A 23,202-nucleotide genomic window follows, 5' to 3' on the forward strand; every position below is an offset into this window, starting at 1 on the left:
ATATCTTGGCAATTTTAAATAATGCTGCTATTAACACTAGGGTGCATATATCTTTTCAAATTAGTGTTTTTGTTTTTTTTTCCAGATATATACCCAGGAGTGGAATTGCTGGGTCATAGAGCCTCCATACTGCTTTTCACAGTGGCTCCAACAATTTACACTCCCATTAACAGTGTACAAGGGTACCCTTTTCCCCACATTCTTGCCAACATGTGTTATTTGTGTTCTTTTTGATTGTAGCCATTCTGACGGGTGCGAGGTAATATCTCACTGTGTTTTGTGTTTTTTTTGCGGTATGCGGGCCTCTCACTGTTGTGGCTTCTCCCGTTGCGGAGCACAGGCTCCAGACGCGCAGGCTCAGCGGCCATGGCTCATGGGCCCAGCCGCTGCGCAGCATGTGGGACCCTGCCGGACTGGGGCACGAACCCGTGTCCCCTGCATCGGCAGGCGGACTCTCAACCACTGCGCCACCAGGGAAGCCCCCTCACTGTGGTTTTGATTTGCCCTTCCCCAATGATTAGAGATGTTAAGAATATTATGTCTCCTTATTTTGGGTCCATTAGACACATTTTTGTGTAAATATAAAACACAAAGTAGATAATTCTCCCAAAAAAGAAGAATTTTTCTCGTCACTGATTGTTTGTTTTCTTTTTCCTTCTTTACAAAACAGAGGATCAGGTTGTAATATACAGTTTGAAAAATAGTTTTTTCCTTTCTCTGAAGGAGCATGAGTTTATTCAAGCAGAGTCAGGTAGTTTATAAAACTATGAACTTAATATAAAAAAGACAAAGTATGAAACTCTTCCCAGTCTAATTTGATTTACGGATCCTGATACCCTTTTTCTTGAGAGGACAGAACATCAAAAATATGAAATGGTGCACCTAGTAGCATGGTGCATAAATAGCTCAAACTGAAAGCATAACAATAAGCTCTCCATCTATTACTGCAGAACCTATAAATAAGCATAATGAAAATCATGACACATTATTAAATTATTCTGTATTGCCTCTATTCATTAAAAAAAAAGGATGAGTGCATTTAAAATACGTTCACATGTCAAATGACATGCAAGGCCTTGCAACTGAGATAATGCTGAAAGGAATATTTGTAAAGGGCAGATCCATGGTCTTACATGGCTTATCAAGATTACGATAGAATTATGAGAAATCCAAGTACTAATTGCTTCACACCAAAGTGGTGGTAGCATAGTATCTAAAACTTTTACATCATTCACCTGCACCATGTGTGTTCTAATATTATGGTCAATAAAAAAAAAATTAAAAAGCTTTAGAGAAAAGTTGCCCTGTCAATGAGCCCTTAAATGGATTCTTTTTTCAGTTTCCATGTCAATTTAACATACTAGATTATTTCAACAGCGCTGGATTGTAAATAAGGAAGATCTGAATCCTATTAATGGAATTATGCTGCCAAAATAATCAATTTCATACTTAACAAGTTTCCAAGTATTTGGAAAAGCTGTGAAATGGGATTATAAGGTTAAGCTGTGTACATCTGGCTCATCACTATATAAACATTTCAGAAATCTGATCTCATAGGCTGAAGAAACACCCATCTAATCATGATTCTTTTCCAAGTTACATGGACTTCAGTGAGCAGAGAAGTACACAAACGCTGACAAGAAATCATGATCAATTTACATAATGTATTTCTCCTGTTAGGCATATAATTTTGTCATATATCACCCTTCTGAGTGAAGACATAAATATTTTAGGAGGGTCCTGTGGTATCATACTTATGTTGGTGAAAGGGGTTGGGAAGTGCCCAAATTTTTGAAATTAAGGATAATCACCTGTAATACTAAATACTGCTTTTTTCTTATGTCATGGTAAGTAATTTTAGTGTAATTGGATGTTGTAACTATAAATGTAGTGTAATATAGATCCAGAAAATAATTAATGAGAAGCAGGAGTTTGTGAATAAAACAACAGTAAAAAGTTTCCCAGTCCTTCTAGTTAATAGAAACCTTAAGTTGAACATTAGTTGCTTTAACCAGATTCAGGATTAAATAACTGTGCTGATGCTTTGTCAAATACACACCAGCCTATTAAGCCTGATTTTACTTTTTGAAATTTTGTTCAAAAAGATAATTGGGTTAAAAATGTATTGAATATGGTTCTATCAAATTAACTTCAAATGTCCAACTTGAAAACATTAGGCTTTGGAACTGTGATCCAAAATGGCAACTAAAGGTCAATGAATCAAATTTCCAATTACATTTCCTGGGAGCAGATAGGTGCAATAAAACATAATGATTGAATTTTAAATGCTTTCATGCACCTTTTATCTGTTTCCCAACATGTTGATTCTACCTTAATGCTCTAATAAGGTAGGTTTATTACAATTAACCAACTGAAATAATATCTCCTTTTTCCAATTATTTATATCATATTACCTGGGGATATTGAATTAGAGCTCCTTTCCTTCTCCGACCCCTAGTGCCTTTCCATCATCATCCCACGCTTTCACCAAAAAAACCCAAACTATAATATCATTAAAAAACAGATGTGTCCTTGGAGATTTAATTTCTCTAGTTAAACAATGAGTATTTAAATAAAGCTGAGGTTCACTGAGGCTTAATGGAAAATTTCAAATGAAAATAATTTTAATGAATTTGTTGACGAAGTTTAACTATAAATTTACCTTCCTTATGTTATGAACTGATATGTTAGTCTATTTCTCTGACCTGCATAGGCATAAATATATGAAGAAGATTTATCCAGAGGTAAAAAACTAAGCATTCTATTTTCGGGAGTGGCAGATGGAGGATTCTTTCTCTACTCTATCTCAATAGCGAACACTCTTGCCTGAAGAACAAAAAGAGGGAGTCATGTGGAGAGGTTTATTTTATTGTTTTTACACAAAAAAGAACATCAATAATTTACTTCTTAAAATATATACTCAAGTCTAGATTAAGGGAAATCCAAGAAGCTTTTTAGTTTTAACTAAATAAATATGTTTCTTGTCTATTAAATGCATTTTAATAATGTTAAACATAATACTATCAATCCAACCCATCTGAAATCCAACCCACCCCATATAGCTCCACTATGTAAAATAACTATATAATCTCAAGTCCAAATGTATATGTAGTCAAGCTCTCCGTATCCTCAGGTTACACATTCTCAGATTCAACCAATCTCAGACAGAAAGTATTTGGGGAAAAAAAAATCCAGAAAGTTCCAAAAAGCAAAACTTTAATTTGCTGCAAGCTGGCAACTATTTAACTAGCATTTACATTGTATTTAGAACTATTTACATAGCATGTACATTGCATTTGGTATTGTGAGTAACCTAGAGATAATTTAAAGTATATGTGAGGATGTGTGTAGGTTATATGCAAATACTATGCCATTTTACATAAGGGACTTGAGCATCTTTGGATTTTGGAATCCACGGAGGTCCTAGAACATATTCCTCACAAATACTGAGGGAAAACTCTATAGTTAAATATTAATCTGTTGATAAATACCACCATGGTCTCATCAACCTATATATCTACATTCTTTTAAAATATTTAAGCTATATACTAATGTGCAACATTCTTAAGGTATCCCTGTAAAAATAAATTTTCTGAATGGATATCACAGAAAAGAGACCAGACGGCAAAGATAGGAAGAAAAGAATTAGAACAGGTCAGTATAAGACAAAATAATAATTCCTTTCCATTTGCTTCACTCAAATTATGTGTTTTGATAATACTTTTCAGTTATATAAACAACTTTTGAAAAATTTAAGCAGATGATACATGTGTTTAGATTATACGGTTTTATGTGAAGACTAAACTCATGAAAACTAGTATATTTGCGAAACATTCACATTCTACCAACATTATCTGGAAGCCACCTTTCCAGAAGATTTCTCAGCTGTATTCTTTTTCTAAAAAAAAAAAAAAAAAAAAAAAAAACACATGTATGATAGTTCAAGAACAAGCACATTCTGAGAAAGAATTAAAATTCAGACAGATTATGAAGTATTACAGGTCCAGCTTCTGATCCACTATGTGTAAAAGAATATCTTCCCCAGATACACAGGCCTCTTGTAGTGCCAGGAAACCAAGACCCACCCTGGTTTTCCTTCTGGAGAGAGCAGCTCTGACTGCTGATGGGCCTTCTTTCCCCAAAATGCCAAATATTCCAGGGTGAATTTACAGATAGACTTGAACTATAATGTCTAGATAATTGTGGATATATATGTCTCCATTGAGAACTTGTTATTTGTAGGCTAATGTTACATAATATTTGACACTATTAGTTTAAGCTTTCCAAAAGTCCTTCTCTTCTTTATAAATGGTAATTGACAATGAATCCTAAACTTCTTAAATTTATATTTCTATGCTCCTTTCTATTGTTTTTTTCCCCCATCATTTTGAATCTCAGCTATTCTGGCAAATGAGGATAATTAAATTTTGAATATGGTTTGAAAGCTCGTTCTGCTTGAAGCCTTTATTCTACTAAGCCTCCTTATTGTTTGACTTGAATTTTGCTATCAAAATTTAAAATTCAGATAAATAGTAATTAAGTCCTACGGTAGCTTAAAAGTAGTAAAGTATTTCAGTTAAGTGTTTTAAATTATTTCATTACTTATTCTTGAATTAATGATTATGGATTGAACAACTTTGCAGGTTGTGGATGTATTTTAAATAACAATACTGAAATGGGAAAATACTGTTTACATGAACATGTAGTTTATGTTTCCCCAAAATGGGCACTGAAATTTCACATTACCTACGCAAGATAGATTCTGAAATTTCAAGAAAAGTTTTGTAAGTTGAGTTTGTATTATTACATACATTTGATAACTGCCCATGGTGATTTTCTTTTCCCGTCATCAAATGGCAAATTGCTGGTACCAAAGTGATTAAATCATAAGAAATACAAATAAATGTATTTGTCAACAAATACAAATAAATGTAATCAAAATTACTATTTACAGTTTATCTATAATTTCATTAAAATTTCATATAGAAAATAAGTGTATATTTTATGGTCTCTATAAATATAATTATCTTAAAATTAATTAAAACATAGAAAAAAGGATCACATTAGTTTCTTAATTTACTAGAGCTGTGTGATTTTCAAAGCCTTAATATAACACCTGAATTGCATAGTTTCAATATTTTATTAACCATACCAAGGAACAGAACAAAAGATGAAAGATACTCTCTTACCACCACTATTTCTCTTGATACAATGTAAATACATTTATGGATATATATATGGATTAACATACACACGCATAAATATAAACACATTCTGAAAAGATTGATGCTCATAATTGTGAACCTTGATCACCTGGTTTTTTTCCATGAATTGGTAATATTATCAATAGAACTGTATAGGAATTTTCATTGTAGTTATTAAAAAGGTAACAACTATTAAATAAAAATTATCAAATAGGCCACCTTAAAATAGATTATTTAGCAACAGATCCTTATTTCAGCATGTTTCTGTATGTAATATCTTAGGTTTGACCTTAGTAATTTCTAATTCTGAATCCAAGCTCCTGCTCATATCTGATCAGTGATCACAAGACATTACAAATAATTCATATTTTAAGTGCCCACTATGCAATAGAAACCATGCTAGGTTCTCTCAACTATAACGACAAGCAAGGTGGATGTGGTCACTGTCCTCAAGCATTCTCCTATCTAGACTGCTTTGTGACAAATTAACTTTACTAATAAAGAGTTACAACACTGACCCAGAGATTTAAAACTGTTCAGACTTAATAACATTATTTTGTGTGTAGATCAATTAGATCTTTATTAAGAATAGGGACGCAGACATAGAGAACGGACGTGTGGGCACAGCAGGGGGAAGGGAGGGTGGAATGAATTGGGAGATTGTGATTGATATATATACACTACCACGTGTAAAATAGATAGCTAGTGGGAACCTGCTGTATAGCGCAGGGAGCTCAGGCTGGTGCTCTGTGGTGACCTAGATGGGTGGGATGGTGGGGGGAGGGAGGTTCAAGAGGGAGGGGATATATATATATACATATAGCTGATTCACTTTGCTGTACAGCAGAAACTAACACAGCATTATAAAGCAACTATACCCCAATTAAAAAGAAAAAAAAGAATAGAGTTAACATATCACAATCAAAAGAAGGAATGAATGGAAATTGATAGAATGTTAAATCTCGTTAGCTATCCAGCCTCAATATTTTTATTGTGGCTCTTTAAAATTCTTATGCATTAAGTAGCTTTAGGATCAGGCACAGAATTAAAATACTTCCATCCACTTCTGTTGACTAGATATTATTTTATAGTTCAAAAGAGTGCACTTTTCTTTTTGCCTGCTAGTCTAAGTCCTGCTTTCTCAACACTGTCAAATGGTCCTACTACCATTTACTTCAAACTTAACCAGACAACAGAGGAGTGCGATGGAAAATATTATCTACTCCTTTGCTGAGAAGTTACATGTCAACTTTTCACCTAAGGCAAAATTTAATGGCTGACTTGTGGATCTTCATTTCTAGAGATTTACTATGGAAACACTGACATAACCTTTAACCAGAGCAAACAGAGCCACTCTAATAAGCAGGCAACACCAAACCTAAAAATGCACGAGGAACAGAAAGATCCTGGCAGGAATTAATCTGCCATTTTCACACATCTGCCCAAGGGAAGCATTGTAATTGCAAAAATTTACTCTAAGACTGCTGAGACTCATAGTAATTATGTTTCTTTTTTTAAATAGAAATAGCCACAGGTGGTAACAAATAGCGTTTTGAGATAGGGAACCAGGCATGCATTCTAACCCAAATAAATATGTAATTGCCTTAATTATAAAAAAAAGAAATCATGGAAAGTCTATTGCTCAAAATCAGAAAAAAAAATGTCTCCTTAAATGTATTTCCTGTCATTTAGTTTCTCCCAACTTAGCCATTTTGCTTCATTTGTTGGTACTGGCACACCTGATATCAGGGCCACACTGCAGAGTAGGCTTTTGTCAATAACCCTTATCTTGCCTGTGAGTGAGATTTGTTTAGTAGGATAGTTCTCTTATTTCCTGCCTTATTATTATCTAGGAATAAATAGTAGCTTTCCTAGAAGTTCAGGATCTCGAAATTTAGCTAATAATTACTATCCGTGCATCTGCCAACACTAAAAGTGCAAGGTTATAAACTATTTTTTCAATATATGTGTTGTATTAAAGTATTTCCTATTTTTCATACAATATCTGCTCTCAGTCATCCTGTCTTTATCTACATTTAGGTTCATGCATTAGCACCAAAATATTTTCATAGTTCCTAAAATTACAAATGCATTCCACGCATATACCATGCCAAGTAAGAGTCAACTGTACCTCCAAAATTTCTCATTAATCAGAAATTTCTGATTTAATCAATGAAGATTAAAATAAGAGAGTAAGAGTTGGCTTAAAATAAAAAGAAAAAGCAATTCATTAATGTTACACAAGGTCATGAAAAGCTAAAATAATAATAAAAATAAATAAATCAAGTGTCTTGCCTTCAAACTATGTGAAGGCAAGTTTGCATATAATCTTTAATTCTGTCTTAATGGGAATGTTAGTAATGATAGATGGCTGATTTCTCTTTCATTTTGCATGACTTATAACTCCTCTTATTCACATTCTTAATTCAATAAGTTAATTTTGGATAAACTATTTTTAAATAGATGCAAAACTGCTAAAGCAAAATAGAGAGAATTTTGTGCCTCAAGAAGACACAGTAATAGAATTCACCAATATTTAGATAATCTTTTGGGGTTTTGCTGATAGAACTATTGAAATCAAAGCTAATTATTTTTCAAATTTCAAAATTTCAGAAAATTTTTATGCCTCATATTTATATAAAGATGTATCACTAAGCAATTATCAAGTTTGAAATGGAAAATATCCCCTTTTAAAGTTAAGTCCTGTTTTTCCAAGTACTAAAGGATAACATTTTTTCTTAGTAAGTTTTGCTAAGATTTTAAACATATTATTTCTCAAGCATTCTAACTTCTTACTGTTACCTCATCTACTGAAATGGGGACATCAGTAAAAGTGCATTTTGATCACTTTACACTGTGGTTAGATAATCCTTCTCATGGTAATTATAGGTGAACTGCCTTTATAAGTATCAGCTCTGTATATGCAATTGCTCTGGTGTTGTGGAAAAATAGCAAAAGTCTACCAAATATGCAGTCCTAAAATAATCTCAGTATATTCTGGTAAAATATTCTGTGGTAAATGAAATGAAGAGCTTTCAGCAAAGGTATTTAAATTGGGGTCTGTGAAGAGAAAAGGAATTAATATATCTTAAGAGTGAAAACTATAATTTTAGGTTTCAAAACTGATACAAGTGTTCGTACTGCAAATAAATAAAAATTTAAGAATTTTTCTAAGACATTCTAAAATTGGATTATAACAATAAAAAAATAAATTTTGACCCTGTGAACATGTCTCCCTACAATAAAATACTTGTGTTTCTGCTTTATAAAAGAAAGATATCAAAATTTAGGATATATGTGTATATTTCAATTTGAGTTTTATTGAATTGGAGGGCATAAAAATTCTGGGTATAAGTCCAACCCAATCATTGCTTAGCAATGATTATTAAGGATTCAGGTAGAAATATTGTAAAGAAGTATACCAATTGATGACTTATGCTTAAATTACATTTTTAAAAAGTTACCACTAAATGAAGCTGAAGAAAACATATCTAAGCACCACAGTTGTTGGAAAGAAATTAGTTGAGTCACCTAAGTTAAATCTGTTATTTAAACATATATATGCCATCAAAATAGCATTAGAAAGTTTGAGAACATAAAGTCATTGCCTACATTAAGTATTAATATAATTTACAAACATGTATCTAGTGTTTCTTAAAAACAGTATATACCTACAAAACAATTATGAATATATAGCTTTGAAAACTTGAAATAGACTTTTAATGCTCACACTTTCATATTTTACAAAGGTTGCTTTTAGCTGATAAAGGAAGTAAACAAGAAACTGTCCTTTAAATGGTCCCTTTAATGTGTGCCACTAATTAAAAATCAATCAAAAACATTAAAAGTCTAAAAGACAATAAATATTGTTCAGACAGGGTATATTCTACCAAACAGAAGCTTACAAGATAATAGTCATCTTTACTTTGCCCATTTTTCATTCAACACAAATATGGTTCATGACCATTTCATCAAATAGAAACATAAAGAAAATAACTCGTTTTTAAATATTTCATAATGTCTGAAATAAAATGCATTTCTAATACCATTAAATTATTTTAATATATTCCTTTCCCCTAATCAGACCAAAGTCTATTTATGTAGATTAGTTACATCTAAAGTCTAATTTATCCAACCTGTATTTATCCTTTGATCACAAAGCTTGTTAACTTAAATGGTCTTTTATTGTTATGATTCATTTTCCCATAATTATGCTGTTTAACTGCCTTATTTTTTGAATAAATATACGCAAACGTGCCAATCATATTTAGTACATTTATGCTAGATGCTCAATGAACTGTAAGAGTCATTTCAATACAATAAAGCTCCCTGGAATATATCCAGGGCAGAGCCTCTGAATACCAGTAATCAGAATATCACTAGGACCAGAACAAATAGAAGTGTGTCACATGTATATCAATAGATTTTCTCAAACACTGTCTGAAACCAATTTTACAGTCTATCACTGGGAAACCATGGGGCACACAAGTGAAAAATGCCACCTACAATGCCACAACTTTGCATTTGTATTTTGTTACATTTTTTTTTTTTTGCTTTACCTTAAAAATATTGAATTTATACTTCTGCAGTAGCAAGGAGGTGAGAGCAGACTTCTGCTTAGTCATGGTACAGAATGTTGATGTCATTAAGGACTCCTTTATTATAGATTCTTTATTTCAGGAGACCAAAGGATAGCAATATATCACCATCAAAGCTACTGGTGAAAGCTATGACTAACTGTAAAATACTGTGTGCCACTGAAGGGAATTCTTGTCAGCGTCTCCTCTTCTAAACTGGTTGACAATAAATTAGTGTAGGTCTGATGAAGATTTAAGTGTTTTGTAGGTGGGTGGCAGAAGTCACACTATCTTCAAATTGATAGGCAAAATTACCTTGACGCTATTCTCTAACAAATATAGAGTCATTGATTGAAGGAATTCAATAGAAAAAAAAAATTCCCTAATGGCTTTACTAAAATATGGCTTTAAGATAATGCCCTGTGGGATTTATTAAACAGAAGCATCACTGAAGGGAACACATTCTGGAGCAATGACTAATATCATAATTAGCAGGTGCATCTGTAAGAATTGAGTGTATTGCAAGACTTCTCAGCATAGGGGTGTTAAGCTTCACTTCCCGACTGGCATGAACCCAGTTCTAGTGGCTTCACCTTCGTCCTGTTGTTTCATCATCAGACTCCCAGCATATATTCTCACAGTTCCTCCAGCCATCCCACCATCCTCACCAAAGAATCAGAAACTTGCATGAATTTTTTTTTCTCTCAATCTACCTAAACTCCAACCTATTGTTCACTGAAGACCAGGTGTTCCTTAATTGCTCTGGAATAACTAGCTCTACTTTAAGGAACTTCAAAATGTTTGAAGTTTTAAAACAGTGAGTCATCAAGTTTTAAAATATTTTCAAAGAAAAATAAAGGTTTGAGTTCCTCCTTAATAAGAGGAGAACTACCTTTGAACTAAGAAAGTATAAAAATGGGCTAATATTTGTGCTTGAGTATTTATGTACATTATACTGAAAATATAAAGGCATATATATACATATACACATATGTTAATTTTGCCAGGAAGTTTGATTCCTCACATTTTCATAAATATGGGCAGAGATGACCTTCACTGCAGTAAATGCATGTAAACCTTTATTAATCTTAAAATTTTTAAATATTTTCTTAATTTACATCTTTTATAGATATATTTTTACTGCATTATATTACACAAGCAGCAACAACTGTAAAATTTGAAACCTGACAATGGTAGTGAAACACGATAAAGTATAAACACTGTATTTTCAACAATATTAAATATTTATCTGGAGATTTTTAAGGAGTTTTTCTTTTAAGATATGTATATTTCTTAGTCCTTTAGGGGATGATATTTGGGATTCTTTTAAGAATAATTCATTTATTTTAGCCTCATATATAAATGTGTATCTGTGTACCATAAAACAGTGAATAATATGCATTATAATATCAACTTTATAAAGAAAAGTTTCTAGAAAATATGTTTTTATTTTATTTTTTGGGTGTGGCTTGATCAATATAGTTATAGGCAATAGGTAATGTTTTAGAACATGTACAATTTTTTTCTTGACCAGAAAATATGTTCAAGAAGTTGAGATAGGAATTTTAGGGCATACTTTTCTATGATCTGATACTTTTCATGATCGCACACAGCCTTAAATAACGTGATGAGGCCAAGAATAAAATTTCAAAGTCATCATCCGTGCAGATTTCTATATGACAATATTTATTGATATTATAAAATTCAGTCATAGAATTCAAGTAAAATTATAGAACTCACTAAAAGACCTTAAGTAAAATTAAAAATCATCTTACTCTTACATTTTTAAAAGACTGATAAGAATGTAAGGATAAGACTGTAAGGATGATAAAGTACTACCTAGCTAATATTTTGAGAATTGTATTGAAAACTAAAAACTAATCGGTAAAGAAGTTAATACCTCATGAGTAGTTAGATCAACTAATATTAAAAATGAGATTCTCAGGTTTCTAATTCATATAGTAAAAAAGTTATGTGTTTTGTGTTTTCATATTATTATAAAATAGAGAAATGTAGAGAGATTTACGTTGAAGCTGAGATTTTCATGGGTGCACACAAAACTAAGAATAAAAATAATATATTAAGAATGATTATAATAATTTGGATTTTAAACTCTTCTCCAAAGAAACTCAAACCACTTTAAGCATTATCTTTTTAGTTAAACTTGCTTCCACTTTATTTGTGCTACTTTTAATATATGGTAAAACAGAAATATATATTTTATGATTGTGTACTCATGTTAATTTGAAGTAGAAATTAATCCTATCTTTTAAAAAACTTCTAAAAAAAAAGAAAAGTGGACAAGATAGTACTAGAGGCATGCAGTAAGAAAGGGATATCCCCTTCCTTCTCAGCCCACCAAACCCCTAGAAATAGAGACGTATATCAAGTTTATGGAAATAAATGCATGTAATTGATCAAACTGTGCCATATTGGAATAACACTGTAAAAACTCTTTAAAATCGTAAACGAAAAAATTGTTCACACACTTTGTGCTTGTTACTGAAATCACTAACATACTAGAGTATGAATTTTTGAACATCATGGCCTTGAAAACTCATCTGAGTCTCAAGCCAAGAATCTCTTGTATTAGAGAAGTAGTAACAAGGCAGACAATGGTTAATGTTGCTAGGAAAGACTTTTTCTTTCACCCTTTCATTCTAAAATACTGAGTTTATTGTCTACACTATGATACTTTAGCCCTCTATTCCTCAATCTCATTTTTATATATCTGTATTGATTATAAGTGTTTAATTTGCTTTTATTGAAAAGGCCGTCCAGTTATATCAAAAGGATTTCCTCTTCCAGCATAAAAAATCTAAAGTCAACCGAAATGTGAATCTTTTAAAACTGAACTGTAAAACACTGTGTAAGAATGTATACCTTTTAAAAATGTATTTCAATAGATCTTATTCTGCTGGCTCAATATATTTTCTTCTATGACAGCATATTAAAATGACTACATTTTACGTGCTACCAAAAAAAATTCTGAAAATACAGATGTTCCAACAAAACTGGAAATTTCTCCCACCAGTGAGAAGTCCCCAGCCTCCTCCCTCTTCACAGCATGACCTTCATTGAAAACACCTGTTGAAAAGTTACCCCGGGACAAATAATTCTTGATAAACCACGATTAGCAGTTACTCGTGACAATTAGTAATGACCTCTACTTGATTTCAGATTCTCATATTAACCTATGAAATAATTCACATGGAAATTGCTCCTATGAAGAGTGCTTTTATAAATTTGCTTAATAATATGTTTGCCTTACCTATCACAAAATCTATGTTCCTATTTTTCACAAATCACTTTTGTAGCTTTAAAATAAATAAAATATCTCATTATAACAATGTTATATTATGATTCACACCACTGAGGATATTTTAATCACTAGTCAATAGTGATTAAACAGTTCATAGGCTGACTTTACTTGGACTGAGAAACTTGAAGAAAATCTGCCATAAAATACTTTCCCCTGAACCACTGTTTCTACACCAGTTTACATGACTGTTCTGTATCCATTTTCAATAAAAATACTCTTATGCTCCCAAACCTATATATCTTAATCTTAAAATTTTAGACCCTGCGATTCACACAAAATCTTTTGAGAAATTTGAACTTGAGCTGTAACATGAGTCTTTTAAGTCCTAGAGTTCCTGTTTCATATCACCACTCTTTACCATTCTATCTCAAAACAATTATGATATTATTTTCATTCCATCAATAGAAATACTCTGGGAATATTCTAAACAGCACCCAAGATGCTGGAAAATAAAGATAAACCAGACCTAGTAGCTGCCAGCCCAGTTGCACTGTGAATTAAAATTCTTCCTTCAGAAATATACATGAGATTAATAGTGTGTTTCCTCAGCAGGCTGTGTTAAATAAACACACGCTAATAAATGCACTTGAAACAAGAATATGAGACACCTGAACACTTTAATTTGGGCATGTCACGTCAGCACAAAGTGCAGCACACTAGTTTAAAAAAAAAGAAGGACAGCAAGGTCACTGTAGTCAGCTTACTCTTTTCTCCATAATAGGCACTGAGAAAAACCTGACACATTTAAAAGGAATTAACATACTAGGAATTTAAAAGGCATCCCTTATAGGACAACAAAAATTCAATAGAAAAAAAAAAAAAGAGCCTGTTTTAACATTTTATATTGAAGATATTTCCAGGGCAGAAGCAATATGGGCAACTGAGCCACTATGGAAACAAATTCAAGAACTTAAACATTTTCTGTGTCTTTATGGCATGAATTAAGATTCCAGAAGAAAGGGAATAGCAAGGAAGTTTGTCTCCTTTGTTTGCTGTTTAAACTCTCTCTCTCCCTTTGTGTGTGTGTGTGTGTGTGTGTGTGTGCGTGTGTGTGTGTGTGTGTGTGTGTGTGTGTGAGATTTGCTTTGGCTCAAGTTTTACTGCTAATGAGAGGAATCATCATCATCCATCCCTTGGGCAACGACCAGCTTCAAGAACAGTAAGGTGTAAACACTGTATAGGGACCCCTGTCCCTCAAAACCTCCTGGATACTTCTATCCAACATTGTTCCTCACTAATCTGACCAGGATTCAGGCTTGCTGAGAATTCTGCTGCACAAACTTCATTTTTACTGGACCCTAAATAAGAATTCAACTCATAGTACTTGAAGTGAAAGATTAAGCATTAACCCTCTGTGATATCTTTTTAACTGTCAATGGTAAAAATATAAGAAAGATATATAACAAATGTGTATTTATAAAATGACTGCAAAAGATCTATATATATATTTAACATATATCCCTCTAAAGAAATTATCATAAATACCAGTTTTACACACTCATAGACTTTCATAGAAACTACAGTTTTTATGGGAGGAATATCTTGTTCAGTTTTATATAGATCTCCAAAAATTCATGATTACTGGTGTGTAGTAAACACTGTAAAAGTTGTGATTTAATACTACAGTGGATATTCTAGTATTCGGTAGCGTCAAGTACGAGTCTGTTTTACAAGGACGTTACCCTATTATAAGAAAATGTTCTGCTGAGTTTTAGTATTTGTTACACTTATGTTAAAAAGTATAAGATTATGAAATTGTACTACTCTGTTTTAATAATAAAAACAGTATTTGCTTTTTCAAAGCACAAAACTGTGAACAAATTATTTTCATTTGTCCCAGACTAATCTTCCTCCCAAAATGTCACTTTCAGTTAAACTCAATTTTGTATTTCAAGCATTGTTCATCCAGAGTAATTTGTAGCAACATGCATTCATAATAAGCAAGAATTAAGGTTTTTTCATAACACAACTCAGTATGTGGAGAAAAGAAACTAGGTAGTAACTAGACACAGTATAGTCACCTGCTGTTGTTAGAGTCTAGTGTCCATGCTGGGTCAGTTTTTTTCATATACCAATAACCTTAAATTATACTATCTAATATATATTAAATATCACCTAGATATACTGAAAATACTCAGTATGCAAACTAAATGCAACCTTGAATTCTTTTTGGCACCAGTGTCTTTAGTGCAGCTTTGCCTCCTGTTTTCAACAGCACAGAGTGAGTACACCCCTCTAGTGTACTCTGTTCATCCCTCAATGACTCCAAGGTAGAAGACCAGGAAAAAAAATCACAGGACAAAATAAATATAAACTTTTCATAGATAGATACTAGTCATTATCCAGAGCCTATATTTTTTCAAACTTTTGAAAGATCTTCAGAGCATAATTCACAGTTCCAACCCTTAAGCTACACTAATGCATTGTGCTACAGTTTCAGCTGAAGAATAAATGAGATTCATGAGCACTTTTAAATATAAAACACTTTTTAAATATAAAAACTGATATTTTTCCGGGAGTGGGGAATGAAACCTTATATCAAATTGATTCAGGCTCTGGAATTCTGACCGGTTGCTATGTTGTGCTTCAGGTAATTTACTTCTTAATATTGGGGTATACATTTCTTTCTTTTGCCATCAGATTTTTTTTTAATGAAATAAAAAAAATTAAAGTCAATTAACTGAAACAATTTTTTTCTCTCTCTAGTAATTCTCTGTTGTGGAGAGAAATGTAGACCAACAAATAAAGTAAAATAAACTATGAAATAGTGAACTCTGGCAACATTTTAAAACCTATAAAAATAAACTTTAAAAATGCAAAAATAAGACATTTACATCTTGTAGATTCTTGACTATTTACACGGCAGGAGTTATGTATAGAATATGTTGTACACGCAGTGACAAAAGTGTAAATCCTTTTCATTTAAAAAAGTTCCCTGCTCACTGCTACTAGCAGTGTGGCTAGTCCTGTTCCAAAGGTTTCAGGACAGCTCCAAACCCAGCAAAATGTAAAGTCCCAGTTATGCTAAGAGTCTCCTACCTGAATTATGGACATCCGAGTGGCCGGGGTCTCGCTCGCATTAGTCCCTTGTCCGGTGAAGCTGGTGTGGCAGCCCGCGTGTCCCTGAGGGACAGTCAGGTTGTTGGAGGACGGTTTGAGATACATCACCTCCGACCGGGGCGAGCTGAGGGGCAGGCGGGTCTGGTAGTCGAAGTACATGGGGGAGGTAGCCAGGGAGGGGCTGCTCACCACGTTCATGACGTTCATGGCATTCCTCTCTTCCACCTCGCTCTGTACCAGCATGATATCATTTTTGTTGATCTTCTTTTTCTTTCCCTTGCCCCCGCCCAGCTGCGGGTGGCTGTACTCTGCGATGCGGCAGTTGTAAGTGCGGATCTCCTTGTTCTCGCGCTTGCACTTGACGGCGATAGTGATCATGGCCGCTAGGAGGATGATGGAGATAGTGCTCAGAGTCACTATGAGCGGCAGCGACATGTCCCAGTGGTGCTGCTCGCCGTTCACCCGGGGAACCCCCTCGGGCAAAGAGCCGCTCACCGAGCGGATGATGAGCTTGGCCACCGCCGACAGAGTGGGCTTGCCGTGGTCAGTCACCTTCACTACCAGCTCCACCACCGGCGTCACGTCCTCCCAGAAAGGGTGCAGCGTGCGGATCTCGCCGCTGGATGGATCGATTTCAAACAGGTGGTCGTCGTTACCGTCTACGATCTCGTAGGTGAGGCGTCCGCTCTCGCCGAAGTCGCTGTCAAGGGCGCGTACGGTGCTCACCAGGTAGCCTAGCCCGGCGTTGCGCGGCACCTGCAGTTCAGCCGTGTCGTTCTGCAACGTTGGCAGCACGATCACCGGAGCATTGTCATTCACGTCTAGCACTGTCACCCTCACAGTGGCGTTGCTCTCCAAGTGCGCGGGCGCCCCGGAGTCCTTAGCAAGCACCTTGAACTCAAAAGCCTTGGTCTGCTCGTAGTTAAAGGAGCGCAGGGCGTAGATGGCCCCGTTGGTGGGGTTCACAGACACATAGGTGTAGATGGACACGTCGCCGATGTGCGAGGGCAGGATGGAGTAGGACACTGTGCCGTTTTGGCCCAGGTCAGGGTCCTGGGCAAGCACCGAGCCCAGGTACTCTCCTGGGATGTTGTTCTCGTGCACCTGCAGCACGTAGAGTCCCTTGGTGAAGCGAGGCGGGTTGTCATTCTCGTCCAGAATCTTGACGGCGAACGACTTGGTGGAGTTGAGTGGAGGCGAGCCCCCGTCCCGTGCCACGATTGTCACGTTGTACTCGTCCTGTGTCTCGCGGTCCAACGGGCGGTCAGTCACCACCGTGTAGAAGTTGTCGTAGTTCTCCTCAAGTTTGAAGGGCACGGAACCGCCCGGCCCGCCCAGGCCGCCGCCGCCGCCCGCCCCTCCTCCGCCCAGGACCCTGCACTGCAGCTGCCCGTTCTTGCCCGAGTCTCGGTCAGTGACCCGCACCAGAGCGATGACGGTGCCGGGCGGAGCGGCCTCGCTCAGCGCCCCCTGGCGCACGGAGACAAAACCAATGGACGGAGCGTTGTCATTGCGGTCGATGAGCTTCACAGTGACCTTGCAGTGGGCCGGGATGGGGTTGGGACCCAGGTCTCGGGCCTGCACGTCGATCTCCAGCATCCCATTCTCCTCATAGTCGAGGTTGCCCTTGACACGGATCAGGCCGGTCTTGGGGTCGATGGAGAAGAGCTCCCGTACGCGGTCGGGCACATAGCTGCTGAAAGAGTAGAGCACTTCGCCGTTGGGACCCTCGTCGGCGTCGGTGGCATTCAGATCAATGACCACGGTGCCCAGCGGGGCGTTCTCGGGCAACTCCACCAGGTAGGACGGCGCCTCAAAGACGGGGCTGTTGTCGTTAGAGTCAATCACCTTCACGTTGATCTGCACGGTGGCCGAGCGCGGCGGCTCGCCGCCATCCAGAGCGGTCAGCACGAGCGTGTGGTGGTTCTGCTGCTCGCGGTCCAGGGCCTTCTGGATAACCAGCTCTGGGAACTTGGTGCCGTCGCCGCGGGACTTGACGTCCAGCGCGAAGAGGCCGTGGTCGTCGCGCGTAAGCAGATAGGTGCGGAGCCCATTCTCGCCCGCGTCGGGGTCATGCGCACTGGTGAGGGGGAAGCGGGTGCCGGGGGCCGCGTTCTCTGAGATGTCCATCTCAATCTGGTCCGACGGGAAGGAGGGAGCATTGTCGTTGATGTCCTGGATCTCTACCTTGATCATGCAGATCTCCTTGTCGTTGGCAAACACCTCGAGGGACAGCTGGCACTTGGTGTTGTGGCGGCACAGGGACTCGCGGTCGATGCGCTGCTTCGTGTAGAGGAGTCCGCTGTCGGCTTCCACGTCCAGCAGGTGCGGCGCCGAGTTCTCCAGCACCCGGTAGCTACCCGACTTGCTTCGCCCGCCACCGCCGCCTCGCTCTGCGGGCGGAAGCCCCGGCTGCAGTCGAGCATCCTTGCCGATGTTGCCGATCACCGTGCCGGCCCCTTGCTCCTCGGGCACGGAGTAGTTCAGGTTTTTGAGCGTCAGGGCAGGGGCCCATAGGAGGAAACAGCAGCAGATGGAAAGGTACATCCCAGACCGGTGGGGTGCTGTCAGGAGCAGCCGGACTGGAGGGGCGAGTGGATGGGTGCGCGCCAGCTTGGGGCCCAGGCGCAGCGTGCGACCCCGATCCAAGCCACAAGTCTATGGATCCTTCCTTCCTTCCGCTCCCGGGCTGCGGCACCCGGCGGTCTCTCTTTATTCCGCTCAAGTTCCCTGAACCTGTTGATCTACAGCATCCGCACTGGGCGAGAAGCAGCGGTGCAGCAGAGCTGCAGGGGCACTGAGCAAGGCGGCGGCTCCCTGCAGCTGGGGGCGAGCCCGGAGCTTTGTCTCTCCCGCCCGGACTTCGGGCGACTCAAACTTGAGCGATGAGACAAGCGATAAGAAGGAAATCGCGTTTGGGAAGGATGATAATGAGCTAAAGAATCCGTAGGTTTTCCTCGCTCCCGCTAGGGCGCTGCAAATCCACTCCAGCTTTTTGCCTCCGGAATACTCTTCACATCGGGTGGGGGAGGGAGCGGGGAGGTGTGTCTCTAGGCAGATCAGAAAGTGAAATCCTTACTTGTTTCTCCTCTCTTGTGATGAAATTGCTGGGGATGAGGAACAACGAAGAGACAGTCAAATATATTTGAAGCTTCAAAATAGCCAGAGCCCTGTGAATTATCTGCTTGCTTCGCGGGTTGGTCTGTTTTCAGGCGGTGTTTTGCTGCATTTAGAGATCTAATCTTGCATTGCTGGCTGAGGCAGCGGTGGCGGCAGACTGCATCTCCCAGCCAAGGATATATATTTTTTTCCTCTCTCTCTCTCTCTCCTTTCCGAGCAGCCAAAGGGAGGGGAGGAAATGCAGCGCAAAGAACTAGTGTCCCGATTTGTAGTTTCCTCCCTCCACGAGGCTCCTCCCTCTCTTCCTCGGAAAAGGCTCTTCCCCAAGTCAAGAAAGCCACAGCCTGATCAGCATTTGCGGTTTGAGTCTACTGGGAGGGGAAAAAATGTATAGATGTATCTCCGCCTCTGTTGGTAGAACACACTCTGTAATTTCTCTACGCTGAGCCAGTAGCCGCCGCTACCATCCCATTCTCTCCCCACAAGCAAGGACTTCTCTCGATGCAGTTTAATTCCAGTTTGCTTTTCTTCCCAGGCGAAAGGAAATCAACAGGCAACTCATGGTTGGATGTGCAGATTTGAAGGGGAAGGGAGAGGAGGAATAAAAAAGAAGGGGGAGCCACCCTCCCAGTCCTCGCACACACACTCTCCCTGTCTCTCGCTAGAAGGAAAACAGTCTCTGCATTCACAGGGCTGGGCTGTCAAGTGCCTCTCTTTTCTTTCTATTCAGCATCTCCTTCCAATGGCCCTGCCTCCCAGGTCTCTTCATCTAGAAAAGAAAACCTTGGAGAGGAATAAAAGTGGTGAATATTTGAAGCGAATAAAGTGCGGGCTTTTTTTTCTTTCTTTCTTCAATTTTTTCTATAGTAGGAGGAGTGGGCTGGATGAAAGGAACGCATCAAGGTTTGGCGTGATGCATTCTGCAGTCTCGCTCTCGCAGTCTCTCTGGGCGACTAGCGAGGGCAGCGGGCGAGGAGCTGCGGCCGCGGCGGTCCAGCCAGGGGAGCCCTCCCCGGGTAGCTACCGCCCAGGGGATACTAGGCACGGGTCTGTCTACACACTATTTCGGGTTGTCGAGGCGCCTCGACAAACGGGAATGACACATCCAGAAATGCAGGTGTTCCGATCTGCCGGATGAGTCAGAAGTAGCGGAACGAATCGTATTCACTCTCGCCTCATCGTCCTCCCTTCACAGACATTAGTTGTGGCTTCTTCCTAACGCTTTCTCTGACTCACTCTACAGAAAGAAAAGCCAGATTCATGTTTTGGAGAAAAAGAAAAAGCGAGAGAAAGGGAGGGAGGGAAGGAAGGAGGTGAAGCTGAATCCAGCAGCACTTTTACTCTACCTCTTTCTGCCGGAGTCCGAGGCTCTGGATAGCAAGGCGTCTGTTTTGCAAGGTGTATTTATTTAAAAACAAAAACAAAACAAAACAACGACAAAAAACCTTCCCTTTTTGTTAGGCGTAAGGAACCCCCAAATCTTTCAGAGTCTTGGGGGGAAAAAAAGAAAAACAAATCTGGATTACAGTGACTGTTCACAGATTAGCCCCGCATCATATTTCACGATTTTCCTCTCAATGTTCTCTATTCACAAAGTCCAACACCGGTGTGCGTAGTTAATTGTGCAGTCCGTTGTGGAGGTTTTTGCTTTTTTGGTTTTTTTTGGGGGGGGGGTCCTCCTTTTTTGTCACGGGTGGTCTCTCAGTCTGGTGCCTGTCACGATCAGCTCACAGCCTGCGAAAGACGTGCGGATTTCAAAGCAAATATATCCATCTCCGCAAGCAAAGCATCGGTGGAAATGAAAGGTGAAAATTCAACAGTTGGAGTAGCGTCTCCCCAGCCGCCCTCCGCGCTGCCGCATCCGCGGGGCTCGCAGTCCCTGCTTTCTCCCCAGCGTCTCTTGCTGACTGAGTCTATTCACCTCACGCCGCCGCTTAAACATTGATACTGATTTCCTGCCAGCCAATCCGCGCGAGGAGCAAGACTCTGCCTCCTCGGCCCGCGCCCAATGGAAGGCGGCGGAGAGACTGGCGGGGGCGGAGCCCGGAGCCTCCGAGCTTCAGAGCCATTGATTAGATCAGTTACGTGGGAGACCAGCCGGGCTAGCCGAGCCCCGTGTGTGCTGTGGCGGCTTTGCCCAGGGCCTTGCCGCAGGGTCTCCTGAGTCTTTAACTACCGGGAGAAACGCCTCCACCGTCTTCCTCTGGAAAAGAGAGAATTTAAAAAAAAAAAAAAAAAGTCTGGCAGCGATTTATTTATTGTTTTATCCGGTGTACACGGAAACCGGAATCGCAGCGAGCTTGCAGAATAGGGTAGCTGCGGTTTACCTGATAGGGTTCTGTATACACACACACACACGCGCGCGCGCGCGCACCATACACTCATTCACACCAAGGGAGGCGCAGATCTTCTGCCTGCGCATGGACCCATCTAAATGAGGTGCAGAGGGATGTGTGTGTATGTACGTGGGGTGTGTGTGTATGTACGTGGGGTGTGTGTGTGTTTCTGAGGCGGGGTGTGTGTGTTGTGTATTTCAGTGAGTGTGTGTAAATGCGAGGGCTAGCGCGCCCGCTTCTGCCCCGCGCTAGTGCCAACACACCGCGAGCAACAGCAATCAATATGTAACTTTCTTTATCCTCGGAGAAAAATCAGCTGTCCCCAGGCACCGCGGCAAGGAAAGTCACTTGATTATATAGTGTTTCAGAAGAAAGCAAAAGGTGAAAGAGAGACCGTGTCTCCCCAGAGGAAAAGTGCCTCTCCTCTAAGGAGAAAGGCTTACGGTCAATTAAAGCTTTGTAGCTTGTTAAAACTCAAATCTGGCTAAATAATACTTAGAGCTTTACCGTTTTCAGTCTCCAGCATTCTCAGCCCAGATTTAAAGTAAAGCGGACATCCATACACGCACTCATAATAGTTCTCGAGGGGTTTTGTTTACCTCGACCTTATTATTAAAGGTCCATATGGAAATTTGAATGTTATATCCTTAAGACCAAATAAGTGTTGATGACCACGTTTGCCAAAGCTTCTTTGCGTAGAAACTGAACCATAACCGTGAAGACCGATCAGTGGGAGATCTGTTAAGATTCATCCTTTCTAACTTGGTAGTTACTGATAATGCACCTTAATAAAGAAAGAAAAAAAAAGATTCATGCTTTCTAAGTAATACCACTACCACCACACACACACACACACACTCACACACACACACACAGAAAGAGAGAGAGAGCGAGAGAGAGCGAGAGAGAGAGAGAGAGAGAGAGAGAGAGAGAGAGAGACTCCTGATTCATCTACTTCTTCTGCAGTTCTTAATCTCAGAGATTCTTTCTCCCCAAACTATTATCACAAACATCCACAAGCGATGACTGCTTTGTTCGTGATCCAGCCGTTCTGGGAAAGAACGCCAAAGAAAATTGAAGTATTGAAATAGAAAAGGTGAGTGTTTTGATTGCTAGAGTATTGATCGCAATTCATAAATACTGAAGTAAAGTTGCCATTTATAACTTGTGAATGACTAACGTATAAGTCTGTAACATAAATCATTCAAAATTCAAAGAAAATCAAATCCAGACCAATTACAAGAAAGTTCTGATGATTGTTATTGGGATAATTGCTTAAAGATTCAGGTAAAGGAGCTATTTATTTCCCAGAGGATTCAATGAGATAACCTACAGTCTGAATTTGCAGTGTGATCTGGATCCAAAATTCACCACTCCCTTAAGAGACTGTCTTTAACAGTTTAAAAATTCAAAGAAGTGTTCTTTACAGCCAGACCTTCAAATCCTAAACTGTCTTTATATTTTTTAAATAGTTTGTCATGCACATACTTTTGCTAAACAGGGGAGCTACAGCTTTGTTGACATCTGGATTATTTTGCTGAGTGGGTGCCTAACCGCACCGTCGCACGAAACCTCACCGTTAC

The 23,202-nt window shown here is 38.8% G+C and overlaps 1 protein-coding gene across 1 annotated transcript in view; it reads right to left on the reverse strand.

Annotated features, from left to right (window-relative positions):
- Nucleotides 1–21,225, reverse strand: part of PCDH17 (protocadherin 17) — a 102,645-nt gene extending 81,420 nt beyond the window's left edge. The window contains exon 1 of the mRNA XM_004279921.4: nt 16,143–21,225. Within this exon, the coding sequence (XP_004279969.1) occupies nt 16,143–18,710 (2,568 nt within the window). The 5' untranslated portion in view covers nt 18,711–21,225. The remainder of the gene's footprint in view (nt 1–16,142) is intronic.
- Nucleotides 21,226–23,202: the final 1,977 nt, after the last annotated feature.

The sequence above is a fragment of the Orcinus orca genome, chromosome 18 (assembly GCF_937001465.1).
Source record: "Orcinus orca chromosome 18, mOrcOrc1.1, whole genome shotgun sequence".
NCBI lineage: Eukaryota > Metazoa > Chordata > Mammalia > Artiodactyla > Delphinidae > Orcinus > Orcinus orca.